At 40.7% G+C, this 26,330-nt stretch overlaps 1 protein-coding gene across 1 annotated transcript in view; it reads left to right on the forward strand.

Annotated features, from left to right (window-relative positions):
* LOC122550661 (PC3-like endoprotease variant B) overlaps positions 1 to 26,330 on the forward strand; it is an 889,929-nt gene that overhangs the window by 515,777 nt on the left and 347,822 nt on the right. Inside the window, exon 7 of the mRNA XM_043691743.2 lies at positions 3,785 to 3,822. Coding sequence (XP_043547678.1) covers positions 3,785 to 3,822 — 38 coding nt within the window. The remainder of the gene's footprint in view (positions 1 to 3,784; positions 3,823 to 26,330) is intronic.

Here is a 26,330-nt window from a genome sequence, read left to right on the forward strand (position 1 = left end):
CAACTGCAGGAGCTCCAAGTCCGTGTGCTGTCCCACCATTGTCACGGAGGACATTGAAATGAGAGCAAAGTTGGTTCCTCACCTCAGAGACAGAGCAGTAAAGAGAAGGGCTGTCTTTTTATGTGCTGAGTGTCAAATGAGGTCACACCACCAGTTCCAGTGAGCCTGAATCCAGATAGTGTCCTGCTTTAACAGGAATGCCCAGCAGTGCAGGAAGAAGGTACCTGTGTGCTCCACAGGGGCAAATGTCACCTCATGGAGCTGTCACTCACTAATTCTGCCACTGCACATTCATCTCACCAAAGACCTGGCACTATTACATGTGTATGTTTACTCAAGAGCTCTCAGCCATCTCATACTCCCCCACTACTAACCTTTCCTGTCCTCGAAGTGACCAACTCAGTCCCCAGAGCCACTTCACCCCTCCTATTCCTGCACCGTAATCTGCTCTTCCATCCATTTCCCACATATCGAATCAGTTTCTATGCCTCATTGGAGGAACAACTGGAATTAGGTAGGTCCCCAACTGACTCTGATGGTAACCCTCCTCTCAACCGACTATAGTCATCCTTGATCCTACTAAAGATTGCTCGCCTTTGACTTTCAGATATAGCCACCTGCTTGAAGCACAGGCTGTGTGCTCGCAGTATGAGCTGTGGAAACATGCTACTGTGTGACCTTGATGTAACCCAGTGGTTTACAATGACATGTCCACCCACTTGACTGTCCACTGCTGTCCACCATGATACACTGCCTACCTCTCCCTCTATGCTAAAATGCAAAACAAGCCACACAGTTCGGTAACCTCCAAGTAAGCACAAAGCAAATGAGCACTAAGTAAGCTAACAGACAAAAAGCTGCATCCTGGGTAGGTGCATGACATCTGTGTGTGTCCTTTCAGCAAAGGAACTTGATGGAGGCATGCAAGTTGTTGGTGTCCCTGAGCTGGAAAGGGAAGTGGTAAAGGGTGGAACTAGTGCATGAGTTGGTGATGATATGGTGAGGCTGGTGGGTTGCTGCTGTAGACTTCTGTGCGTACAGAGTCAAGGCGGATGGTGCCATGAAAGAACATGGTGGTGAAGACATAGTGATTGATGACCTGGACAATCAGTCAATTAGCTACCAAGTACCTGCTCTGAATTCCATGGCAGGGATTTATCCCATTTACTTTCTCGGTGAGGGCTTTTGAGGATGTGAAGTAGTGTATAAATAAGGCTGGCCTGATAATGATGAGCAAACGCTTGGAAAAAAGTGGTCACCACTCAATACTGAGATTCTGAAGTCGCCATTTAAAGTTAAAGTGGAAAATTGGAAATTTTTACTCAAAGTTGAAATTCTGATTTTTCATTCTTACCACATTTTCCCAACTTTCTTGCCATTGTCCTTACACACAAAAGACTGGAAAATTGAACCATGGTAGAAAACAGAAAAATGCAACTTGGCACGATAACATACTTTCAATTTAAGTGTATGTGCAAACTTGCTTCTCAAATAAGCAGAATAAAAACAAACGTTTGTAGAGACAGTAAATGATGACTGAAAATTGTGCCAAACAGATCTGTTTTGGAGAGGTCTTTTTCCAAAAGGTGGAAAGAGATAAGCTGTAGTGGACGAAGGTGCTGTGGGCAGCACAGTGGCACAGTGGTTGGCACTGCTGCCTCACAGTGCCAGGAGACCGGGGTTCACTTCCTGCCTCAGGCAACTGTCTGTGTGGAATTTGCACATTCTCCTCGTGTCTGTGTGGGCTTGCTCCAGTTTCCTTCCACAGTCCAAAGATCTGCAGGTTAGGTGAATTGGCCATGCTAAATTGACTGTAGTATTAGGTGAAGGGGTAAATGTAGGGGAATGGGTCTGGGTGGTTGCTCTTTAGAGGGTCGGTGTGAACTTGTTGGGCCGAAGGGCCTGTTTCCATGCTGTAAGTAATCTAATCTTAATAAAAATGTGTTAAAAAGAGGCAGGTAGAACTGCAACAGACCAGAATCACTTAACTATTGCGTTCAGAGGGATTTTCGGCCTGAAGGAGATTGCACAGCTAGGGTAGAAGGGGATTAAATATGAGGGTATGGGGAAGATTGTAATAGCAAAGAACAATGGTGGTTATGATACCAGAAAAATCTCCATGGTCTTCCTTCAGTAGTGCCTTGAGGTCTTCTTTTAAAATCTATTTAAGGAGCCAAATAGAACCTTTAAGTTGATTAGATTAGACTAGATTGCCGACAGTGTGGAAACAGGCCCTTCGGCCCAACAAGTCCACACTGACCCTCTGAAGAGCAACCCACCCAGACCTATTCCCCCACCCTCTATTTACCCCTGATTAATGCACCCAACACTATGTGCAATTTAGCATGGCCAATTCACCTGACCCGCACATTTTGGATTGTGGAAGGAAACCCACACAGACATGGGGAGAATGTGCAAAATCCACACAGACAGTCACCTGAGGTGGGAATTGAACCCAGGTCCTTGGTGCTGTGAGGCAGCAATACTAACCACTGAGCCACCATGCCACCCAAAAGTTCATTTTCCACCAGAATGATCGACATCCTGATAGTGCAGCACTCCCTCAGTACTGCAATGAGGTACAATGATACCTATTGTATGAGAACATAGTGCAAATTACCACACTGTTTGCACTTAACTTACTACTTTGGAGTAATTACTGGTCAGTTACAAATTGAAGTCTTCACTTCCTGAAAGATAGAGAAATACGAGGGACTAAGGCATTCCTTATACAATAATTTTGGCAGAGATCTGGGCAGAGATTGCTTGGCTACATCCTTATTGTCTGGGAAGTGTTGGTCACTGAGAAGAGGGGGACTGAATAGGGACAAAAAAATACAAGCATAGGTGAAAAGAACAAAACAATCCAAATAAGATCTGTTCTTTATTTATTTGCAGTTCAATTTTGGAAAAAACGCATTTCTTTTCCAAAAATGAGGAAAAATGAATTGTGCACAGAATGCTTAAATTTCTTTTCTCATATCTATAGCACACAGACAATAAAATGTACTGCTTTTAAAATAAATCATTGTCATTATTATAATGAAATTAGAATAATCTGCGAAAAATATGCTCTATTTCTAATCCCAAGTGTTTGTCGTAGAAGTGTGTTTTTCAGAAATAGAAGGAACATTCCTGCTTTAACATTGGCCAATTTTTAGTGCAGTTCATATATGCTAGCAAAGAAATGAAAGACATATCAAAATATTACATGTTCAGCTTAACAGACCACAGTATTGATTGTCTTTTTTAATTGTCAGTGTGATTGTTTTAGAATATAGCTAGTGATTCAATATATTGTTCAAAATTGTGCTATTTCAATGGAAACACACAATTCCCAGAAGTACAATCAGCAGATGAATTCTCTATTACTGTATTTTCATATGCAAAGCATGTACCCACTGTATCTACCGTGTCCCATCTATCCAAGCAGCTTTTATGAAACACAATCACACAGCATTGCAGTCTAAATAAAATTTCATTTGGATTTGGCCTCCTGCTGAGAGCGACACTGCTTTGTTTTAGCAGCAGAAGCAACAAACCAGAATGGTATGTCCTGTTTTTCATGTCTCCTGGTGTGGTTTGAGGATCACAATCAAGTCGTTCATGATTTTAGGCTTTGGAATCTCATCCTCATCACATACCTTTTCCTTTCTATTTCATTTTTATTTAGTGTCTCTCTTTCTGCTCTCTACCTAGAGGGAAGAATTGTGATAAGTGGTTGTCTTTGCACATCATGGCTCTGTGATTATTTTGTTTATTTATTCTCTTTTCTTTTTTTTAGGTATTGACCATAATCATATAGATTTAAAGAGAAACTATGTAAGTATAACACATACTTCAGGTGTTTAACCTCAAATCTCTCTAAAGTTGCGGTTAAAATCTTCGTCACAATTCTTGTGAAAAGAGACTAACAGTCTTGTTTAACACTTAAAGAAAGCTTCTGTTTGTATACCAGCTTTCATTATCTGAGGAGGTCCCAAAGCAGTATAAAGCCAATAATGTTTTTTCTGAAGTATAGTCACTGTTGTAACATGGAAAATGAGGAAGCCAATTTTGGTGAACAAATTTAAATAATACCAAGAGCTTGAAATTACTTTCAAAAACCACTGGTTACTGAAACAACAGTCAAATTGTTTTGCAATATGTCAATGTATTATCTCATTGTCTTGAGACTCTAAGTATTATGTCTGTGCAATTTTTTGCTGTTTTGATTCATATTTCACATTAGCTGCACTGTTTATGAAATATGCAATTTATTGAGGACATTGGATGCATGAAAAGGAGCATATATTCACTCTGTTTACAATTTAAGAATCAAACTGAGGAGGTGCTTGATCAGAAAAATATTGCATTTTGTAGCATTTTCATTGTAAAAGCTTTCTGGATTTTTTTTAAAAGCAGCACTGTATTTGTGAAATGCTCAGTTTGATTTTGATAATGTAGGGGATGTTAAAATTCCATTCTGATATACTCAATGCGTTGACAAATGGATTTATATTATAACACTGCCTGCATTATCTTAGTAAATTTTTAGCAATTAATTTTATGTGGCTTAGCAGTGTTGTTAAACAATACATAGATATTTAGCATGAAGCAAGGTACTAAAATCACCATTTATCCTTTCTAATAAATAATAAATGAATTTAGCCGAATCCTCTACCAGTTATTACTACACCTTACAGATCTGCTACACATCCAGAATCAATCTGGGAAATGGAACTATCTTCAGGTATAAGAGAATGTGCCAACTCCAGTCTGAAAATCTTGACTAAATTTAAAATAGTAACTGAAATTCAGACTGATCAATAAGAATTCATGCAGTTTGTGTTTACATATTCATTGCATCATTAAATGAAGGTTAAATGGAATTATTTTTGTAGCATTCCTACTTTATTAAATTAAAATATAGCCATCAGGCCAAATCTTCTTCTGGGCTTGGGAAAACTTAACCTGCAACCTAATACATGACACACAAGCTTTACATCCAACCTGTCACATGCCATTTTTGTCTTCTTACACAAGGGTCAGCATCGCAGTGCTCTTTGCGAGTTGCTGTGCAATGCAGGAGGAGCATGGGCGTGGATGCAGATGAGTGAAAAGGCCTCTCAGTTTTCCTTCATAGTATCCCAGCTCCCAGAAAAGTGTTTAAAGAACCTCCATAACTCACCTCCTATCTCTCTCATCCCAAGCCAGCACCTGGCTAGCTCATGTCCTTTAAAACACCCACTCCACCCCTAAAATCACCCTTGCCACCTTTATGCCCCACCGTGCATTCTGCATAGTAACTCACCCACTGGCCACAATGTACAGTCCTTAGAATCCATGCAATATGAATAGAAATATTTTACATTCCTTGTGGGAAAATATATTGAACTGTACACCATCTAATGAAGGCCTCCATTTTATTGATACCTGAAAGAAAATGAATACGTTCTGCCATGTGAAGTAAGTTCTTGTAATATTTGCAATGCTATTAACTTGTATGACCAAATTAGAAACTGCACCCAAGGCCCTATCTCTTATTACAGCTTCAATAACGTTATCTGTTGTCAAATGGGCAGAACACGGATGTTCTAAACCCTTTAATACATGCAACTCACTGATCCAATCGTAGTATTGATGTAATAACAGAGCAGATGGTTAGGTTTCTTTTTTCCCAAGTTTCAGTCCCAGGCTTTTTTTTGTATTATCTAGAGCCATTTACAGAAGAACCTCAGTTACCTGGCATTCAATTATTCGAATTTCAGATTATCCAAATAAGATTGCAAGATCCTGATACTTGGCTAAACTATGTGAGTTGGCATTCAATTATCCAAACATTTGATTATCAGAATATTCAATTATCCCAACAAAATACTCCCCACTCATGTCGCTCGAATCATCGAGGTTCCTCTGTATATGACAGTAGAAAACATGTCAGCACAGGGTGACCAGAACTATACATTTTAGGTGGCATGGTGGCTCGGAGGTTAGCACTGCTGCCTCACAGTGCCAGGGACCTTGGGTGACTCTCTGTGTGGAGTTTGCACATTCTCCCCCTATCTTCGTGGGTTTCCTCCGGGTGCTCCAGTTTCCTCCCACAATCCAAAGATGTGCAGGTTAGGTGAATTGGCCATGCTAAATTGCCCATAGTGTTCAGCGATGTGTGGGTTAGGTGCATTAGTCAGGTGTAAATGTAGAGTAATAAGGTAGGGGAACAAGTCTGGGTGGGTTACTCTTTGGAAGGTTGATGTGGACTTGTTGGGCCAAATGGCCTGTTTTCACTTTGTAGGGATTCTATCATTCTACGATGATTCATTTTCCTCAGATAATTTCTCCAATAGTAAGGCGTCGTAATGCTTGTTGACAAATAAAAAAGCTGCTCAATGTCAGGGTCAAATTCCATTGAAAGACGAGATCCCTATGTTGAACTATTGCATTAAAAACACAAACATGTTATAATTCAGTGTCTAATTTTGTTGATACATCAAATTTCATGAATAGCTTGATGTAACTAATCCCATTATTACTTTATGACCTTGGCATCAATAACAGAGAAGACAGCAGTCTAGAATGGGTGTGTGAAGAGAGGGGTCTTAAATATAGTTCTCTATATAGTGTCTAATAATCTACAATTATGGACAGACGTAAATCAACGATTTTTATGGAAGTAAGGAATTGAAGAGCCTTACTTAGAGAGCAAGCAGCCTAAGGGATGCCAAATATGTACTTCAGACTGGTATCTCAATATACAGGTAGCAGTATTGGCTTAATGTGTAAAATGAAGTCTAAGTGACATTTAAAGGTGCGAAAACACTTTAAGCTTATCTTTCAGAATATTCCAGACTCCTCAGCAGGCTTTCTATTTTCCGAGCAAAGTGTGAAAGCTTAGAGAGAGCCTTCTGCACTTCCAAAATCTTGAACCACCAGACAGAAATTTTGTGCAGGAGAAACTCCAATTTTCATTCCCATTTTAATTGGGGAACCTGACCTCAATTGATGTGGATGCATATTTGGTCACATTTGATATTCCCATACTGCAAACGTCCCAGAGGGGATTGTTGTGCTGAAAATACAGAAGAAAGTCAGATTTCTTCAAAAAAGTGTGGCCTGTTGCACCCTGGCAGAAATTCAGTCAAAGTAGACTAATTGTAGACAGTTGAAACTAGTGTTTTAAATGTTAACAATGGCAGTTGAAGAACACCACTCTTATAATCATATAATGCATAAACTGAAGCAGCTCATTTGAAATATTTCCACAGTAAACCTACTATCTGCATTTTCTGTTTCATACAGACTTGTAAGTTCTAGAACTTCAATCAGTTCTGAAAAATGTGGCTTCAGGATCAGTTTAATTTGGCTAATTTAGCTGATAATTCTAATGAGGCTAAGACTATATTGGTTGCTTATACAGAACATTTGAATACTATCAAAATTCTGAGTTAAATATTCATATTTATGCATACACATTACAGTGCTGAGCTAAAGGATCAATACATACCCACACAATTATTTAATTTATTAATCAACTAACAATATTATAATTCATTCTTGGGGTGTGAATGTCTGAGGCAAGATCAGTATTTGTTGCTTATCTGTACTTATCCTTGAGAAGGTAGTGGTGTGTTATTTCCTTGAATTTCTGCAGTTTATTTAGTGTAGATACACCCACAATGCTGTCATGGTGAGAGCTCAAAGATTTCAAACCAATGACACTGAAGAAGCCATGATAATGTTCTAAGTTAGAGTGGTGTGTGCTTTGACAGGAACTTGCAGATCATGGTATTTTCAAAAACCTGCTGCCCTAGTCACTGCAGGTGCCTTAAAGAGTGTTGAACAGTGTCTGCATATATTCTATGTAACATAAACATTTCTTCTACTCTAATGCCTAGATCTACACTTAAGGTCTGTTGAATTTTTATATCACATACATGGAAGTCTTCAGATTTCTGAAAATTCTTTTGTCACAGTGGAAAGTATTAGTTTATCAATCCTCTCACAAGAGCTACTGAGCATATCTATTTCAAGCCATATCATAACAATGTCAAATCATGTGGGATGGAGATATGGGATCAAAGAAGTCCTACAAAAACATTTTTCTGTGTATATTTTAATGGTCGATAAACATTATTGCCCTATTGTTGTACACCTTAGGGAGGTAGTGGCATAATGGACATGTCACTGGACTATTAATCCAGAACCCCAAGCTAATGTTCAGGAGTCATGTATTCAAATCCCACCATGACATTTAAAATTTGGATTCAATAGAGAAAAAAAAATCTTGAATTAAGAACTAGCCAAATAGTGATTATGTAACCATTATTAATTATCTTAAGTTCTCAAATGTTCTTTCGGGAAGGAAATCTGTCATCCTTACCTAGTCAGGGCTATATTTGACTCCACACCTACGGCAATGTGGCTGACTCTTGACTGTCGTCTGAAATGGCCCTCGCAAGCCACTAATCAAGGGCAATAAAGGATGAGTAATCTGAACTGCGTGAGTCCAAGGCTCTGTGCACAGCAATGACCATGTTAGTGCTGTTCACAGAATTGACTTCTATTTGCAGAAATCATTGTTGTGCACAGACCTGGGAGATCCATCAGAAGTAAAGAAAATTAGCCAGAATTCTGATGCCTATATCCCATGAACAAATAAAACAAAACCATCTGGAAGCTGCTCACAATATTCATGTATAGGGAAGAGAGTTTTGTCTCAAGGGAAGTGATGTCCAGACCAGAAAACCCAGCACTACATGCTAACATAAAGCAGCTGTAGGTGCAGCACTTCAAAGACTGTCCTGCAATTAGACCAGACAAGTGAGAAGAATGCCCTGTCCAAACCACAGAACGACTCGGCCAGGAAGATTGTCATTTTAAAACTGCCTAATGCTCAGAGAAGCCTCTATTTACAAAGCACATGGCAAAGAACCTTTAAAGGAAGCTCTACACAGGGAGCACAAGCACCAGACTGCATGGGAATCCCTTTTCCTGGGAAATTGTGGTGAAGGGTTGTTTTTCAGACTGGAGGCCTATGACCAGCGGTATTTCACAGGGATTGGTGGTGGGGTCACTCTTGTTTGTTGTTTATATAAATGATTTGGATGACAGTAATAGGAGACATGGTTCGTAGGCTTGCAGATGTTAGCAAAATTGATGGTACAGTGGATAGTGAAGAAGGTTATCGACGATTGCAAAATAATCTTGATCAATTGGGTCAATGGGCTGAGGAGTGGCAGGTGGAGTTTAACTTGGATAAATATGAGGTTCAAGGTGAGGGGACATATTCTTAAGATGAGAAGAAAAAGTTTTAAAAAGGATATGAGGGGCAACCTTTTTTTACACGGAGTGGTTAGTGTGTGGAATGAACTTCCAGAGGAGGTGGTGGATGCAGGAACAGTTACAACCTTTAAAAGGCATTTCGATAAGTACATGAATAGGAATGATTTTGAGGGATATAAGCCAATGCAAGCAAGTGGGACTTGTTTAGTTTGGGAACATGGTCAGCATAGACTAGTTGGACTGAAGTGTCTGTTTCCACGCTGTATGACTCTGATTCTATAAGTAATATGGGAGTGTTGACGTTAAAGTTAATGAACATTACACTGACTTGAAATTAGATACTGGAGCCAGAGACACAGTTCTGTCTGATGGACTTAAATGGCTGCAAACAATGATCACAGCTTTTGTCCATCAAACTTCATGATCTATGAGAAAACAACCTCAAAGTCAAAGGTTAGTTTGGTGCAGCATTAAGGTACAAAGTCGAAGAACTCTTAGAAACTCTACGTTATGCAGAACTAGCTTTGCTTGTTGTTAAGCCAGTATAATTCTGAACTCTAAAATGTAAGAAGCCAACAATCGGAAACAAATTAACAAATTTAGAAAAGAACTGCACAACACTTCAGAAGCCGAGGGAAACTGAATATTCAATGTGACAAAACGCTCAAAGCAGATGCCAAACCTATTGTTTGTTCACAGTCAGGAAAGTGCCATCCTCACTTCTAGAAAGAGTAAGAAATGAGATTGAGGAATGCTTAAACAAGGGATTGTTTTCCCAGCTACAGAAATGAGTGAGTGATGTTCTGCTATTGTTCCAGGTCCCAAACCAAATAGAATGATTAGAATTCATGTTGAATTAACACATTTGAACAAAATAGTTGAACAGTTGAACACCCAATGGCAACCATAACCAAGAGCCTAGTTCAACTCACAAATAGCATAATCAGTGGGTTTTGGTGTTGTCACGAAATGAGAAGTATCAATCTCTAGAAACCTACACGTGTTCCCAGTAACCTCATCCGGGACCAGTACTTTGAACAACATCATTGAAGACCTCTTGGTCTACAATGAGAGACTGATGGTCCCATGCGTCTTTTCGTTTGGACATCCTCTAGAGAATTTCCAAGTGTCCAGCCAGGGTGCAGCAATCTGTATGGTGATATTGGCTATGCACCTTGCTGTCTCTGCCTGAGGGACAACTTTTTCCGCACAGAAGGTGGTTCATATGTGGAATGAATTACCAGAGGAAGTGATAGAAGTGGTTACAGCTACAAGATTTAAAAGACATTTGGAGAGGTACATGAATTGGAAAGGATTAGAGGGTTGTGGGCCAAATGCAGGATTAGTTTAGTTTGAGAAACTTGGTCAGCATGGATAAGTTGGACCGAACTGTATGACATTGTCTTCAACTGTGTCACTTGTGCCTTTCATCACCAGAAGCAGAAGGACCAACCTCAACATTGTTTTTTTCTGGTCAGGTTGATGAAGGCCTTGGTATTAACCTAGCAAAGTTAAGAGAATGACATTTCTCAGCCTTATGTATTAGTATTTCTCTTAGCTTGAGGTGCAGAAGGAAAATCAGCTCACCTCTGAAGCAATTATAACTACTCTGAAGGGGATATTTTCCATGCATAGAATTCTTGAATCAATGTCTCTAACAGTGGATCTACAACATTTGAGGCAATTCATCAAAAAGTATTTCCGTCCTTTGAAGCATCATATGATTTGTCCATGTCATAATTTTGCTGAATAACCCTCTGAACAGCAGAGAAACCAAGAGAGGCTAAACACCATTAAAGACCTTCTGAGGAAAAAGTGAAAGCTTTAACTTGCTGTACACTGTTGTAGAACAGTATTATCGTATGTTCACTTCCAATGGGCCCCAGGCTGATTGGCTGTCTTCCTTTGCGTTATCATATGTCAACACTAAGCATGATAATGGTTGAGCACATTCTGGCCTGGCAGAACACTACATAGAATATCAATTATTCAAATTTAGGATTATCCAAACAAGATCTCAAGGTCCGTAAAAACATTATCTGTTATCCAAACAATCAGTTATCCGAACAAAATTCGTTCAGATAATCGAAGTTGTTCTGTAGACAGACAAAGACCACAATAAGAGACACAAAACTCATACCCTGTCCATATTGGAAGAGGGAAAGCTGATGTGGATTAGGAACTGGCAGTGATTGCAAGGTATCGACAACTGAGATCATACCTTGTCCAGGCAGAAACTGGCATCATTCGATGAAATCACAGTGCCTTGATTTAAAAATATATTCGTGGAATGAGCTGCATTCTCTGATACACAGACAGAAACTATGACTTAACAACCAATAAGGCAGGACTTAGACCAAAGTTATCCTCAGCAAACTAAAACAAGAACCCTACATGTGATTGGTGGTGAGTGAAATCATCCCAAAGATTATGTCCTTGTGAAAACAGAGATTTTTGAAGGAAGTGTAGGCGGGATGTCTAAACAGTCTGGAAAGGTAAAGATGTAGATGAGAGCTGTGGAGTAAATCAGCACACTTCTTTATATAGTTTAATGGGTAATAAATGTTACTTATTTGCACGAGTGTGATGTTGAATCTTCACCTGTACCAAGCTCCAAAATGCTAGGGACATTTGTATAATCCAAATTTATAATGGGCTTTGGGTATGTAAACTCATCATTCCAGTTGCAGAACATGGCTGTCAAATTGGCGCTAATTGTCCATGCTGTTTTCAAGATAAAAACCTTCATCTGCCATTCTTTTCTCATAAAGAAAATTTCTGATATCCTGATCAGAAGTTTTATAAAACATTTTGAAACAGAAACATCAGGAACTCAAGATGTTTGACAATGATATTATTGTATTTTTCAATTCCCATATACCTTATATCTTTTAATTTCTGTGCTACAGTTTTTGTTCCAAAGCCTCAGCTTTTCCAAAAACACTGGACTGGCTGTTAATAGTTTGCCCAGGGCCATGACTGTGAGTTGAATTAAGATTGCATATGTGTGTAGTGTAACAAATTGCCCAAAATACATCTTTGCAACTCAAATAATTAGATTGCAGCAACATTCATCTTTAGCTTCGAGCACTTCCAAGTTGTCCTTTCGGCACTATTTTATTTTTTCTGTAACTATGAAAATAAAATGACATTTCAAAAGTTTTGTTGAGGTCTGTGTATATGTTGGTTGTTGGGGAGCAAATGGCCGAATATACAGACTGCCTGAATAACCCTGTTGAAAGGAAACTTGGCCTATTTTGAGGGTGAAGCCTCATCGTCATGCCCAAGTTGGCATCCTGGCTGGCACAGTATTTGTGACAGTAAAGAGGATCCAGTCCACAGGAAAATAATGGCCATGTGTGGATAGTCGGTCAGGCAGCATCCAAAGAGAAGGAGAATCGACGTTTCGGGCATAAGCCCTTCTTCAGGAATGAGGGGGGGTGAGCCAAGCAGGCTAAGATAAAAGGTAGGGAGGAGGGACTTGGGGGAGGGGCATTGGGAATGTGATAGGTGGAAGGAGGTTAAGGTGAGGATGATAGGCCGGAGAGGGGGTGGGGGCGGAGAGGTCGGGAAGAAGATTGCAGGTCTTCAACCACAGGGCGGTTGGCTGAACACTTTAATTCCCCCTTCCACTCCGCCAAGGACATGCAGGTCCTTGGCCTCCTCCATCGCCAGACTATGGCAACACAACGCCTAGAGGAAGAGCAACTCATCTTCCGCCTAGGAACCCTCCAACCACAAGGGATGAATACAGATTTCTCCAGCTTCCTCATTTCCCCTTCCCCCACCTTTTCTCAGTCCCAACCCTCAGACTCAACACTGCCTTCTTGGCCTGCAATCTTCTTCCCGACATCTCCGCCCCCACCCCCTCTCCGGCCTATCATCCTCACCTATAACCTCCTTCCACCTATCGCATTCCCAACGCCCCTCCCCCCTACCTTTTATCTTAGCCAGCTTGGCACACCCTCCTCATTCCTGAAGAAGGGCTTATGCCTGAAATGTCGATTCTCCTTCTTCGTGGATGCTGCCTGACCTGCTGCGCTTTTCCAGCAACACATTTTTAAACTCTGATCCCCAGCATCTGCAGTCCTTATTTTCTCCATGTGTGGATAGTGATGAATATGAGACCTCATGGCTTTTTTGAGTAGTTTGGAGATACATTCCTGCACCTCCTCATCCCTAGAGCTGAAATTAAGTTTTGGGTAAGGGTAAAGAGAAACTGGGGTCAAAGACAGAGTAGGTTAAGAAAGAGTAAGATTTGGATTGGGAACAAGAGGTGGAAAAAAGATGGGGAATAAACAGAGGGGAGGCATGAGTCTCTCTTCGGTAATTTTACTCTTAAAAACGTTATATTTTGAAGCCAATCCATAACTATTCACTCTTATTTTGTTGGCTATCAGGAATATTCAATAATACCTTATACGTCTGATGCTGACGAAAAATGATATAAGTACAGAAATTAGCAGATTGGTAGTATTTAAATTTGATTTCATATTTTTAAGAAAGCACATTTATTTTTGCAAGCAAACAAAGCATTAGGAAGAAATTAGTGTATGAGAGTTTTAGCTAAATATAACAATGGATAGCAAGAGTTTCTACAGGTAATTAAAAAGGAAAATAATAAGGAAAGTGCGTAGTGGTTTTCTTGAGCATGAAAATGATGAGTTAATGTTAGATCATAAGGAAATGGAGGATAAAATGAACAAATATTTTGTTCTGTCTTCATTATACAGGATACAAAATAATTTTCCAGTGAGAAGCTGGAAATCAGTAGATGAAAGAGAGAGAGAGAGAAATTCTAATATTGGGAAGTTGTCAGCAAACTGGTTAAACTGTGAGATGACAAATCTCTGGGTCCTGGTGGACTTTATCCTAGGGTCTTAAGAAATGTGGTGACTGAGGTAAGGTTCTATCAGGAAGAGATTCAGGAAAGGTTCCATCAGACTGGAAAATAGGAAATATAACCCCTCTCTTCAGGAAAGGTGGAGGCAGCAAAAAGGATACTCTCGGCCCATTTGGCTTAACATATGTCATGGGAAAGATGTTAGAATTAATCATAAAAGAGATTACGGCTTTGTGCTGAGAGTAACTCAACGTAATCATGAAGAGTGAACATTGCTCCATCAAAGGAAAATTATGTTTAACCAATTTATTGGAGTTCTATGAAAGTGTTAAACACACTGTAGATAAAATAGTGTCTGTAGAAGTTCAGTACTTGCATTTCCAGAAGGAATTTGAAAGGTGCCACATTGAAGGTTAGTACAAAAAGTATAAGTTCATGGTTTAGATTAGAATCCCTACAGCGTGGAAACAGGCCCTTCAGCCCAAGAAGTCCACACCGACCCTCCAAAGAGTAACCCACCCAGACCCATTTCCCTTTGACTAACACACCTAACCTATAGGCAACTTAGCATGGCCAATTCACCTGACCTGCACACCTTTGGACTGTGTGAGGAAACCGGAACAGATCCGCACAGACACAGGGAGAACGTACAAACTCCACACAGTCACCTGAGGTTGGAATCGAACCTGGGACCCTTGTGCTGTGAGGCAGCAGTACTAACCACTGAACCGCCGTGCCGCCCCATGGCAGATGTGGCTACAAGTTCGGCATGCAATTGGCCATATTTTAATTCTTCTCTTCCTGAGGAGCCAGTGAGTAAATTTCGAGAGGTAAGAGTTGCCACAACAGCAAACATGAATCTCACTGAAAAAATAGTTGAAACTAATGCATTATTTATTTAAATGAGTAATTAGTAGAAATGACCATTAAAAAGTAGCCAGCAGCGAAGCTTAATAATAAAGCCAATTTTTAACTTTTTGGTTCAGAAGTAGGGGTAGAGAGAGAAGCAGAATCAGTCCCAGTTCTTATCGCCAAAGAAGAGGGGGCTGACTGGAGCTGAGCTGAAGACTGGAGTTTGACAAACACTGGCCTTGGGTCACCTCTGGGATGGGCAAACTCTGAGCTGGCCCCCAGCAGAATTCACATGAAAGTGGAATTCGGAAGCGTTGGCATTTAGCCTGGGGTTTCCTCCTCTCATAGTCTGCTTTCTCTCGAAGCTTCTCTCTTTTTCCTCTCTCACACTCTCCTCTGCCTCCTCCCCACATCCATTTTTCTCCGTCCATTTCACCTCACCCCTTCTCTGTCTTGTGTCTCACACCCTCTTTGATTCCACTCCCACATTGTCTGTCTTTGCTCTCTTTAACTTCAAGAAAATAAACCATAAAATTCTAAACATTTCCACCAGCAAACAGTTTGCATTGACATGCAAGTGGCCAGATTTTATTTCTTTCTGGAGTGATTTAAATGCAATTTGATAAATGGTAATTTCTTTTTTAATAATTATATGAAAGAAAACTAATGGGAGCAGTCTGATCCTCATTCCCGCCATCACCAATTGGGCCCCAGTCACAGTTCTTTTCTGCCATCTGACTCTCATTACCCTCTCCCCATGATATCACTCTCATCTCCTATGTCTCCTCGTCAAGCTGGGGGCTCTCTGAAAGCCTCTATTCCCATATCCAACCAGACTCATCATCACAGATTCTGCTACCTGCTGGTCCTGACTGACTCTCAGATTGGTTCTCTCCAACATTTGCTGCTGATAGGCTCAACAGTAAATTTGAAGCAGCGCACACAGGAGAGAAAGATACTCACATTGGAGGAGTAATTCATTGCAAAATCTTCAGATTGCATTTAAAACTCCAGCTTCAAATAAACCAAAAAAAAATTAATGTTACATTTTTTGTGGTCTTTGATCATTCTTGTGTAAGGCCATATAATTCTGGGAACCCTGTGAATGAATAGTAAATTTGAGCAGGCATTGAGCTGGATGAAATGCTGGATTCTGTGGACTATTTATTGGCCATCCTGGTGTAGAGGGGGATCGTATTTGCATGGATAGAAGATTGACTGGCTGGTAGACAAGGACTATGCAAAAATGGGCCTTACCTGATTCACAGGATGTTATGCGTGAAATTCCTCAAGCGTCCAAGCTGGGGCTTCAACTTCTTATAATTTACAGCAATGATTTAGCTGAGGGGAGCAAAGGCATGCTAACTTAATTCACCAACAATAACAAGATCGGTAGGAAATTATGTTGCAAAGAAGGCCTTAAGGAACTTGCAGACAGTTACAGATAAGTTGACCAAATGGGCAAAAATCCGACTGATGGAGTATGATGTGAGAAAGTATGAAGTCGATCATTGTGGCAGGAAGAATGAAAATGTTGTGTATTTCCTAATCATAGAACTGTTGCATAATTGTAAGCTGCAGAGGAATTTTGGGTCCATGAGTGACCAAGTATTTGTACGCAGGTACAACAGCTAGTCAAGAGAGCTAATGGATGCTATTCTGCATACAAGAGGAAGTGAACATAGAATGAGAATGTTATCCTGCAGTTATACAGGGCAATGGTGAGCCCATGTCTTGAATATTATGTGCAGTTTTAGTCTCCTTATTTATAGAGTCATAGAGATGTATAGCACGGAATCAAACCTTTTGCTCCAACTCGTCCATGCTGACCAGATATCCTAACCTAATCTAGTCCCACTTGGCCCATATCAGTCTAAATCCTTCCTATTCATATATCCATCCAGATGCCTTTTAAATGTTGCAATTGTACCAGTTCCTCTGGCAGCTCATTCCATATATGCGCCACCCTCTGCATGAAGAAATTGCCCCTTAGGTCTCTTTTATATCTTTCCCCTCTCACCCTAAACCTATGCCCTCTAGTTCTGGACTCCCCGACCTCAGGGAAAAGATTTTGCCTATTTATCCTATCCATGCCCCTCATAATTTTGTAAACCTCTATAAGGTCACCCCTCAGCCTCCGACGCTCCAGGGAAAACAGCCCCAGCCTGTTCAGCCTCTCCCTATAGCTCAAATCCTCCAACCCTGGCAACATCCTTGTAAATCTTTTCTGAACCCTTTCAAGTTTCACAACATCTTTCCGATAGGAAGGAGACCAGAATTGCATGCAATATTCCAACAGTGGCCTAACCAATGTCCTGTACAGCCGCAACATGACCTCCCGACTCCTGTATTCAATACTCTGACCAATAAAGGAAAGCATACCAATTGCCTTCTTCACTATCCTATCTACCTGCGACTCGACTTTCAAGGAGCTATGAACCTGCACTCCAAGCTCTCTTTTTTTAGCAACACTCCCTAGGACCTTACCATTAAGTGTATAAGTCCTGTTAAGATTTGCTTTTCCAAAATGCAGCACCTCGCATTGAATTAAATTCCATCTGCCACTTCTCAGCCCATTGGCCCATCTGGTCAAGATCCTGTTGTAATCTGAAGTAACCCTCTTTGCTGTCCACTACACCTCCAATTTTGGTGTCATCTGCAAACTTACTAACTGTACCTCTTATGCTCGCATCCAAATCATTTATGTAAATGACAAAAAGTAGAGGGCCCAGCACCAATCCTTGTGGCACTCCACTGGTCACAGGCCTCCAGTGTGAAAAACAACCCTCCATCACCACTCTCTGTCTTCTACCTTTGAGCCAGTTCTGTATCCAAATGGCTAGTTCTCCCTGTATCCCATGACATCTAACCTTGCTAACCAGTCTACCATGGGAAACCTTGTTGAACGCCTTACTGAAGTCCATATACATGAAGTCCACTGCTCTGTCCTCATCAATACTCCTTGTTACTTCTTCAAAACACTCAATCAAGTTTGTGAGACATGATTTCCCACGCACAAAGCCATGTTGACTATCCCGAATCAGTCCTTGCCTTTCCAAATACATGCAAATCCTGTCCCTCAGGATTCCCTCCAACAACTTGCTCACCACCGACGTCAGGCTTACCGATCTATAGTTCGCTGGTTTTTCCTCACCGCCTTTCTTAAATAGTGGCACCACGTTAGCCAACCTCCAGTCTTCCGGCACCTCACCTGTGACTATCGATGATAGAAATATCTCAGCAAGGTGTGCAGCAATTAATCCTTAGCTCCCCACAGAGTTCTAGGGTACAACTGATCAGGTCTTGGGGATTTATCCATTTTTATGCATTTCAGGACATTCAGCACCACCTCCTCTGTAATTCAGACATTTTTCAAGACGTCACCATCTATTTCCCTACATTCTATATCTTCCATGTCCTTTTCCACAGTAAATACTGATGCAAAATACTTGGTTAGTATCTCCCCCATCACATTAGCTGCCTTGCTGATCTTTGAGGGACCCTATTCTCTCCCTAGTTACCCTTTTGTCCTTATTTATAAGTATTTATAAAAACCCTTTGGATTCTCTTTAACCCTATTTGCCAAAGCTTTGCCCTCCGAGTTTCTCTCTTAAGTATACTCCTACTGCCTTTATAACTCTTCTGAGGATTCACTCGATCTATCATGTCTATATATGACATATGCTTCCTTCTTTTTCTTCATCAAACCCTCAATTTCTCATCCAGAATTCTCTACATCTACCAGCTTTTCTTTTCACCCTAACAAGAATATACTTTCTCTGGATTCTCGTTATCTCATTTTTGAAGGCTTCGCATTTTCCAGCTATCCCTTTAACTGCAAACATCTGCCCCCAATCAGCTTTTGAAAATTCTTGCCAAATACCGTCTCTAATTTAAAACTTCAACTTTGAGATCCGGTCTATTCTTTTCCATCACTGTTTTAAAACTAATAGAATTATGGTTGCTGGCCCCAAAGTGCTCCCCCACTGACACCTCAGTCACTTGCCCCACCTTATTTCCCAAGAGTCAGTCAAGGAAGGATGTAAATGTTTTGCAGACAGTTCAGAAGAGTTTTTCTGGATGAATATCCAGAATATGTGGTTAGTCTTCTGAGGAAAGTTGGACAGACCTGGTTTGATTCTACTCGAGTTTAGAAGAATGAGGGGTGATTTCATAGAAGATCCTTCGCATATGGATATGGAAAGGTTGTCTCCTTTTGTGAGTCAGTCCAGAACTTCAGGGCACTGTTTTAAAATTATAGGTCATCTTTTCATGACAAAGTTGAGAAGATTTTTTTTTTCTTTAAGGTTTGTGAGACTTTGAAACCCACTGCCTTAGAGTATTGGAAAGCCATAGTGGACAGACTTTCCTGCAATAAAACAAAGAACTGTGGATGCTGAGGATCTGAAACAGAAGCAGAAATTGCTGGAGAAACTCAACAAGTTTGGCAGCATCTGTGGGAAAAGAGCAGAGTTAATATTTTGAGTCCAGTGACCGTTTATTATCAGAGGCACTGAACTTGAAACGTTAACTCTGCTTTCTCTGTTCAGAAGCTCCCTGTTCTGCTCTGTTTCGCCAGCAGCTTCAGTTGTTGTACATAAATTCTTGTTCGGCAGGGAAATCATGGGTTACCAGGGGTAGATAGGAATTTGGAATTCAAAATACAAAGAAATTTTCCATGATCTTAATGAATGATGGTTCAGATACAAAGGGACAAATGGTTAAGTTCTGATATTTTGTTTATTTGCAAGTGATAGAAAGTAGAGAAGCACAAGTTCTGAGGAAGGATTATCAGACCCGAAACGTTAACTTTGATTTCTCTGCACAGATTCTGCCAGACCTGCGGAGGTTTTCCAGCAACCTTTGTTTTTGTTTCTGATTTATAGCATCCGCAGTTCTTTCGATTTTTAATTAGAGAAGCACAACTGATTGGACAAGGAACTGGGATGGGGTCACTCCCATCTCTAATGTAGGCTAGGAAACCTACTGTTAGCTCCATTGCCAACAGGCCAAAGCATTAATTCTACCCAAAAGGAAAGAAGGGGGAAAAAACAGTGATCATACCAGAAAATAGAGGAAAGTCAAAATAAGAGTTATGGGAATAGAAACAGGAGAGATACAACAATATTAAAGCTTGAATGCTAGCTAAGGATGTGACCATCCCTTCCAGATTAATATGTGCAATGCAATGGGAGATCAGTTAGTATTCATTCATTTTGTCATGATCCATGATGTGTTCACCAAATAGATATTACCAACTGCTTAGGGTCCACAAACATTTATTTTTAAAGTCAACAAAATTTGAGATGTCAGATATTGATGAAGAGAATCATGTCACAAGATTTAACTGTTTTGAATGAGCAAAGTTTATTATGCAAGGTTAGAAAAGTAAAACAATCTATGATAACATACAGTTGACACTCCAACATGCAGAAGTGGCAGGAGTTAAAAATGAATTAGCAGACAAACTGTGATCAAAAAATCGCAGATCAAATGAAGTAGCAAATGTGAGGTCAAGGCAGGGGATGGCATTGTTTACTGGAATTATAATCCTGAGACCCAGGCTGACATTCCAGGGAGATGGCTTTGAATTCCACCAAGCTAAGTGGTGAAATTTGAAACATGGAACCATAGAATCCAGGAGCAGCAGTAGTCCATTTGACCCTTCAGTTCCACCATTTCATGTGATCATGGCTGATCCTCTATCTCAATGCCATATTCCTGCTTTCTCCCAATACCTCTTGATGCCTTTAAAGTCTGAAAAGGTATCTGTCTCTTTCTTGACTATATTAAGTGGCTTGTTCTCCATAGTGCTTCTGTGATAGAGGATTACACAGGTTCACACTACCTTTTAAGTGAAGTAAGGTTTCCTCATCTCAGTCTTAAATGGCCTATCTCGTATTCTGAAATTGTGTCCCTTGGTTCTAGACTACACTAGACACCTCTCTGCATCTAGTCTGTCCAGCTCTGTTTGAATGCCATATGTTTCAATTAAATCCCCTCATCCTTCTAAACTCTAGTGAACACTGTTGAACTGCCAAGATATCTGGAATCTCTCCTCATGGGACAGTTCTGCTGTTCCCGGTATGAGCCTAATTAATTTCTGTCGTCCTCCCTCTATGGCAAGTATATCCTTTGTTAGGTACAGTGTCCAAAACTTCACAGAATAATCCAGGCGTGATCTCACCAAGGCCCTGTATAACTTCAGTAAGACATGCCTACTTCTGAATTCAGTGAAATCCTCAAACACTGAAGGCAATATACCATTTGCCTTCCTAATTGCTTTCTGCACCTGTCTGCCTACTTTCATTGACTACAAGGACTACCTGATCTCTTTGTATGTACACTTCCCAATTTTCAAGAAAAATCTGGAATAAAAAAGAAATGCTAGCCTGATGGGAACTATGAAATTAATTGTAAAAGTTATTTGATGTAAGAGCCCAACTCATTCACTCATCTGCACCTTTAGGGCAGGAAATTCCCCATCCATATCTGGTGTGGCCTACATGTGACTCCAGACTCTCAATAATGTAGTTGACTTTTAATTGTCTCTGGACAACTGGGGATGGGCAACAAATGCTGGCCTAACCAGCAACACCCACATCCGATGAACACATTAAAAATGATGGATCTCTGGATTTCTCGACAATCTCCAGACATTAAGGACACTCTGGCTCGACAAATCTCATTAAAACTTTGCAAGGGATTCCTCTGCATTGCTACCAAAGGCCAAGCTCTGAAAATCCCTTGAAGACCATTACATCATGGACTTGCCTCAATGATTGCTCACATCCTGATAGTTCATTCTCTTCCCAAGATTCCAGTGGATTCCCAAGACTACATTACAATACCTACTGAGGAGTTCAATTCTAGCTGTTCTCCCAGCAGCTAGTTTACTGAGCTGAAACTATCCTTGAGTTTCTCAAAGCTCCAACATTTCTCAGTGACTCCAAGCAATTGCTGCATGTGTGCTTCCTTCACCCACTCAATACACGCACCCCCCCCAACCCCCAGCCCCCAACCCCCAACTTCCACTCTCAGCTGCACTGACCTACCAATGAGTCCAGGGCAACTTTCCTGCCCCAGCTGTACTTGACAGAGTCAAATTTTGATCCTGCTTTATCTCCACAGATGCTGCCAAATCTGCTCAGTAATTTCTCCAGTAATTTCTGTTTTTGTTTCAAATGTAGTGATGATTGGAACATCTTGTGTCAATGTTACAGGACTGCTCGGCCACAAACTACAAATAGATGCAAATATATTCCACCACAATTTGAACAAATCACTTCATTTTGACTGTCTACACCGAATGTCAAAAAATGGTGTGAAGTGATTTTAGGAAGAGAGTCCTTGGTTTATGGCCCAGCATTAAGAGGCAGGTAGAGGAAGATAGGGATTTTCCTGGTTTGGTTTGGGGAAAAAGTGCCTACAAAGATGGGAATTGCATTTGGGGGAGCAGATCATTGCAGAAGGCAGATGCACTGCCCTGAGAAAAATTACAAAGATAGCCACAGTGACTGCACGTTGCAGGTAAGGTTGTTTAAAAGGCCCAGGTCAGTGGTCTTGGAATCTGTCCAACTATAATAAGAGTTATATAAACCAGAAAACAGCCTATCACCACCTTACATGCTCCATGACATTTCCATGCCAATCTTTGCCTCTCCACTCACCTAAAAGCCTTCATATCCTCCATGCCAACTTCTGCCCATTCATTCACTTTCATTGACTTGTCATCGCATCCATATGAATATCTGGCTCTATTGTGCATTCTGTAAAGAACCAATTAATTCTATGACAGCAGTGCCATTATGATAAAGATTTAAAAGCACAGCTATTCATAATTCTTTGAAATAAACTACTTTTACTGTAGCCAGTCTAGAGGAAAGAGAATTGTACTTTTATTCCGAGTATAGCTTGGTGTATGTGCAATAGAAGCACATGATGTCAGATCAGATGGAGCTAGAACCTGTAGAGTCCAAGTAAGGAATACAGTTTTGTTTAATGAAGCCTGCAGCTGTACTCTCAGAACAGACTGGGTTTCACAGAGTGGTGTAGTGGAAGTGGTGACTGAATCCACAGAACCAGAGGTGAGTGGTAAAAGTCTGAAATGGAAGATGAACGATGGTAGATTGGCAGCGTGGTGGCTCAGTGGTTAGCAATGCTGCCTCACAACGCCAGGGACCTAGGTTTGATTCCAGCCTCGGGCGACTGTCTGTGTGGAGTTTGCATTTTCCCCATGTCTGCGTGGGGTTGCTCGGTTTCCTTCCACACTCCAAAGATGTGCAAGTCAGGTGAATTGGCCATGCTAAATTGCCTATAGTGTTAGTTCCATTAGTCAGAGGGAAATGGGTCTGGGTGGGTTACTCTTTGGAGGGTTAGTGTGGACTTGTTGGACCAAAGGGCCTGTTTCCACACTATAGGGCGTCTAATCTATCTAAACCATGTGGCCAGTCAGCAGTCCACGCCCAGAGGTGGAGTATTTACCTGAAGTAAAGCTCAGCAGTGATAAGTACTAGCTTAAAATGGATCTTGAGGCCTGCCTAGACATTGTCGCACAGAATGAGAAGTTGAAGAAAATATAGGAAAAGGCCAGTGGCAGAGTACGAGGTTAGCAACAGGAAGAAATCAATTGTCCACACTATATAAAGAATAAGAAATAAAAGGACCTACAGAGTGAGGGAAGAAACAAGCATTCAGAAAATACAGCAGTGGCAACTACATGAACAAATGGGGCATAGTCCAAGGAAATCGACTGCGGGAACCCAAATTAGTTAGTTTTATAGACAGAAATACCAGAGTAAAATAAATTAGCTTTAAATGGATATCAGAGCAAACATATTAGTCCTTTCCTATGCTGTGCTCTGTCTGAGAATTCCTGGCCTCAATTAATCTTCTATTAAAATTTGCGGCCTAGAAACTACAAGGATTAGAGCAAGAGGTCAGATATGTGCTATACATAGCTACAATGAAAAAGTGTTTATGAGGAAACCCTGTCTACAATTCCTAATCATTACAGTTCTTTGTTAAGTGGAGCCATTTGTATAACTTGAGAATATATTATTTTAGATTACTTACAGTGCGGAAACAGGCCCTTCGGCCCAACAAGTCCACACCGACCCACCGAAGCGCAACCCACCCATATCCCTACATTTACCCCTTACCTAACACTATGGGCAATTTAGCATGGCCAATTCACCTGACCTGCACATCTTTGGACTGTGGGAGGAAACCCACGCAGACACTGGGAGAATGTGCAAACTCCACACAGTCAGTCGCCTGAGGTGGGAATTGAAGCCGGGTCTCTGGCGCTGTGAGGCAGCAGTGCTAACCACTGTGCCACCGTGCCACCCATTATTTAGCAGAGACCAAAGACACTTCAGTGCTATTATTGCAAGAGGGTGGAGCAAACCCTCCAATTTTCTCAAAACAGAATGAGAAACAGCAGGAAAAGAAGGTGCCAGGAAGGAGGGATTAAATGCTTCAAGATCAGATTCTTATCCAAAGCACTGCATTGTCTTTGATGGTGTCAAGCTTCTTGAATGTAATTGGAGCTGCACCCATCCAGGCAATTGGGCAGTATTCCATCACATTCCTGACTTATGTCTTTGGATGGTGAATGGACATTGGGAAGTTAGGAGGTGACTGATTCAATGCAGAACTCCTCGCCTGTATCCTGGTCTCATAGCTACAGTATTGACTATATGACAGAATACAGTATGTCTATTCCAGTTTAGTGTCTGGTGAGTGCTAACCCTCAGGGTGATGGAGGGGAATTCAGCAATAGTGATGCCATTGAATGTCAAACAGTGACAGTTGATTCTCTCTTTTAGCGATGGTCATTATCTGTATCATGATCAGGGGTCAGAACCCCAAAGAATTGTGGCCTTTTTTAACCTCAATCCAAAATATGTTTCCAAAAATGGCTGCCAATATAAATTAAGTGGCTGTTTGGATAGAGAAGCGCAGAATAAAAATAGCAATGCAAAGGAAACTTCAAACAATAGCCCTTCAAAGGAGGCAAGAGGCAAGTAAAAACAGATTGCATTGTTACCTAAACAAAAAATAAATCTGAAGGTTCTGGAAGTCATAAACAAAAACAGAAATTGCTGGAAAAATTCAGCAGGTCTGGCAACATTTGCAGAGAAAAAGAAGAGTTAATGTTTTGGGTCCGGTGACCCTTCAGTACAGAACTGTCAGGACTTTTCTGATTACAAAAACAGTAAGGTGCTAATGACTACTCACTCAATAACAAACCACCCCCTACAGACATATGTTGTGATGTTTTTATCCTTTGAAAAATGTATGAAGAAGGTGGGAGTGGGGTAGTAAAAAGCTAGTTTCAGCTCCACTGGAGTGTGCTTTTGAGATAAAATACCTTTGTATGTACAAGCCTGGGTTTGAACTTGCCCTGAAGGACACAGTCAAAGATTCCTAGTCACCCCTTTGTTGCAGGTAAAATCCATCTCTTACTTTGAGTGCTGGAAATCAGCTAGCTAGCAGCCAGACAAAAGCAAATAAGACTGAAAAGCGCTCTCTCGTCCCTTGAATGTTGGAATTCATTCTCAGTTAAAATGAATCAGAACTACAATATCTCAACCAATCTGCAAAACAAAAGATTGTGAAACAAGTGTTCAATTGCTATTGGTAACCAACCAAATGGCCATAATGTCATCCTATCTGCTCTTCACAAACAACTCAGACTGATCTGTATAACCTATTTCTTAACTTGTACTTCTTGGGACTTGCCTCTTCTTTCTATCCTCTGTGCATGTGTGTTATGTTATAGCATGTAGTCATTAGTAAACTCACTCTTTGTTAAATCAGGAAAGCCTGGTTAAGTTGGCTCTTCTTGAAGCATAATTTTAAGGTCTGGTAGAAAGATATCAACCAGAGAAGGATCCTTTTTAAAGTAATCTTTTTGTAACCAATCAAGGAAGTGGGTAAATAAAGAAGGGGAGCCAGTTTATTCCTCCAAACTGAGGAGCTTAACCATTTGAGCCATCCCATCTGGAATCATAGTGAATTTGGGATGTCGCCCAGGGTCCAGTTGAAATGTCTGATACTTGTGTGGCATTAATGTCACTTACCACTCATGAGCCATACCTTGAATGCTGATGAGATTTTGTGACATATAAACACAGTCTGTTTCAGTACCTGTGACGTCTCAATTTGAGTGTTTTGTTTTCAATAATAGATATACTTAAATATTTCTCTGTAGAAGCTACATCACCTGTTACTGATCCCCTTTGCGCAAGTCGATAGTTCACCGATGAGACTTTTAGCATTAAATCCTTGGTGAAAAATTGTTCTTGTTTATCATCACACAATCAGTGCCGTATTGCTCTCCTTGCCATAGTTTTCGAGTAAGTCCTTC

The sequence above is a fragment of the Chiloscyllium plagiosum genome, unplaced genomic scaffold, assembly GCF_037043375.1.
Source record: "Chiloscyllium plagiosum isolate Xiang-an unplaced genomic scaffold, Cpla_swu_hap1 HiC_scaffold_6, whole genome shotgun sequence".
NCBI classification, from domain to species: Eukaryota; Metazoa; Chordata; class Chondrichthyes; order Orectolobiformes; family Hemiscylliidae; genus Chiloscyllium; species Chiloscyllium plagiosum.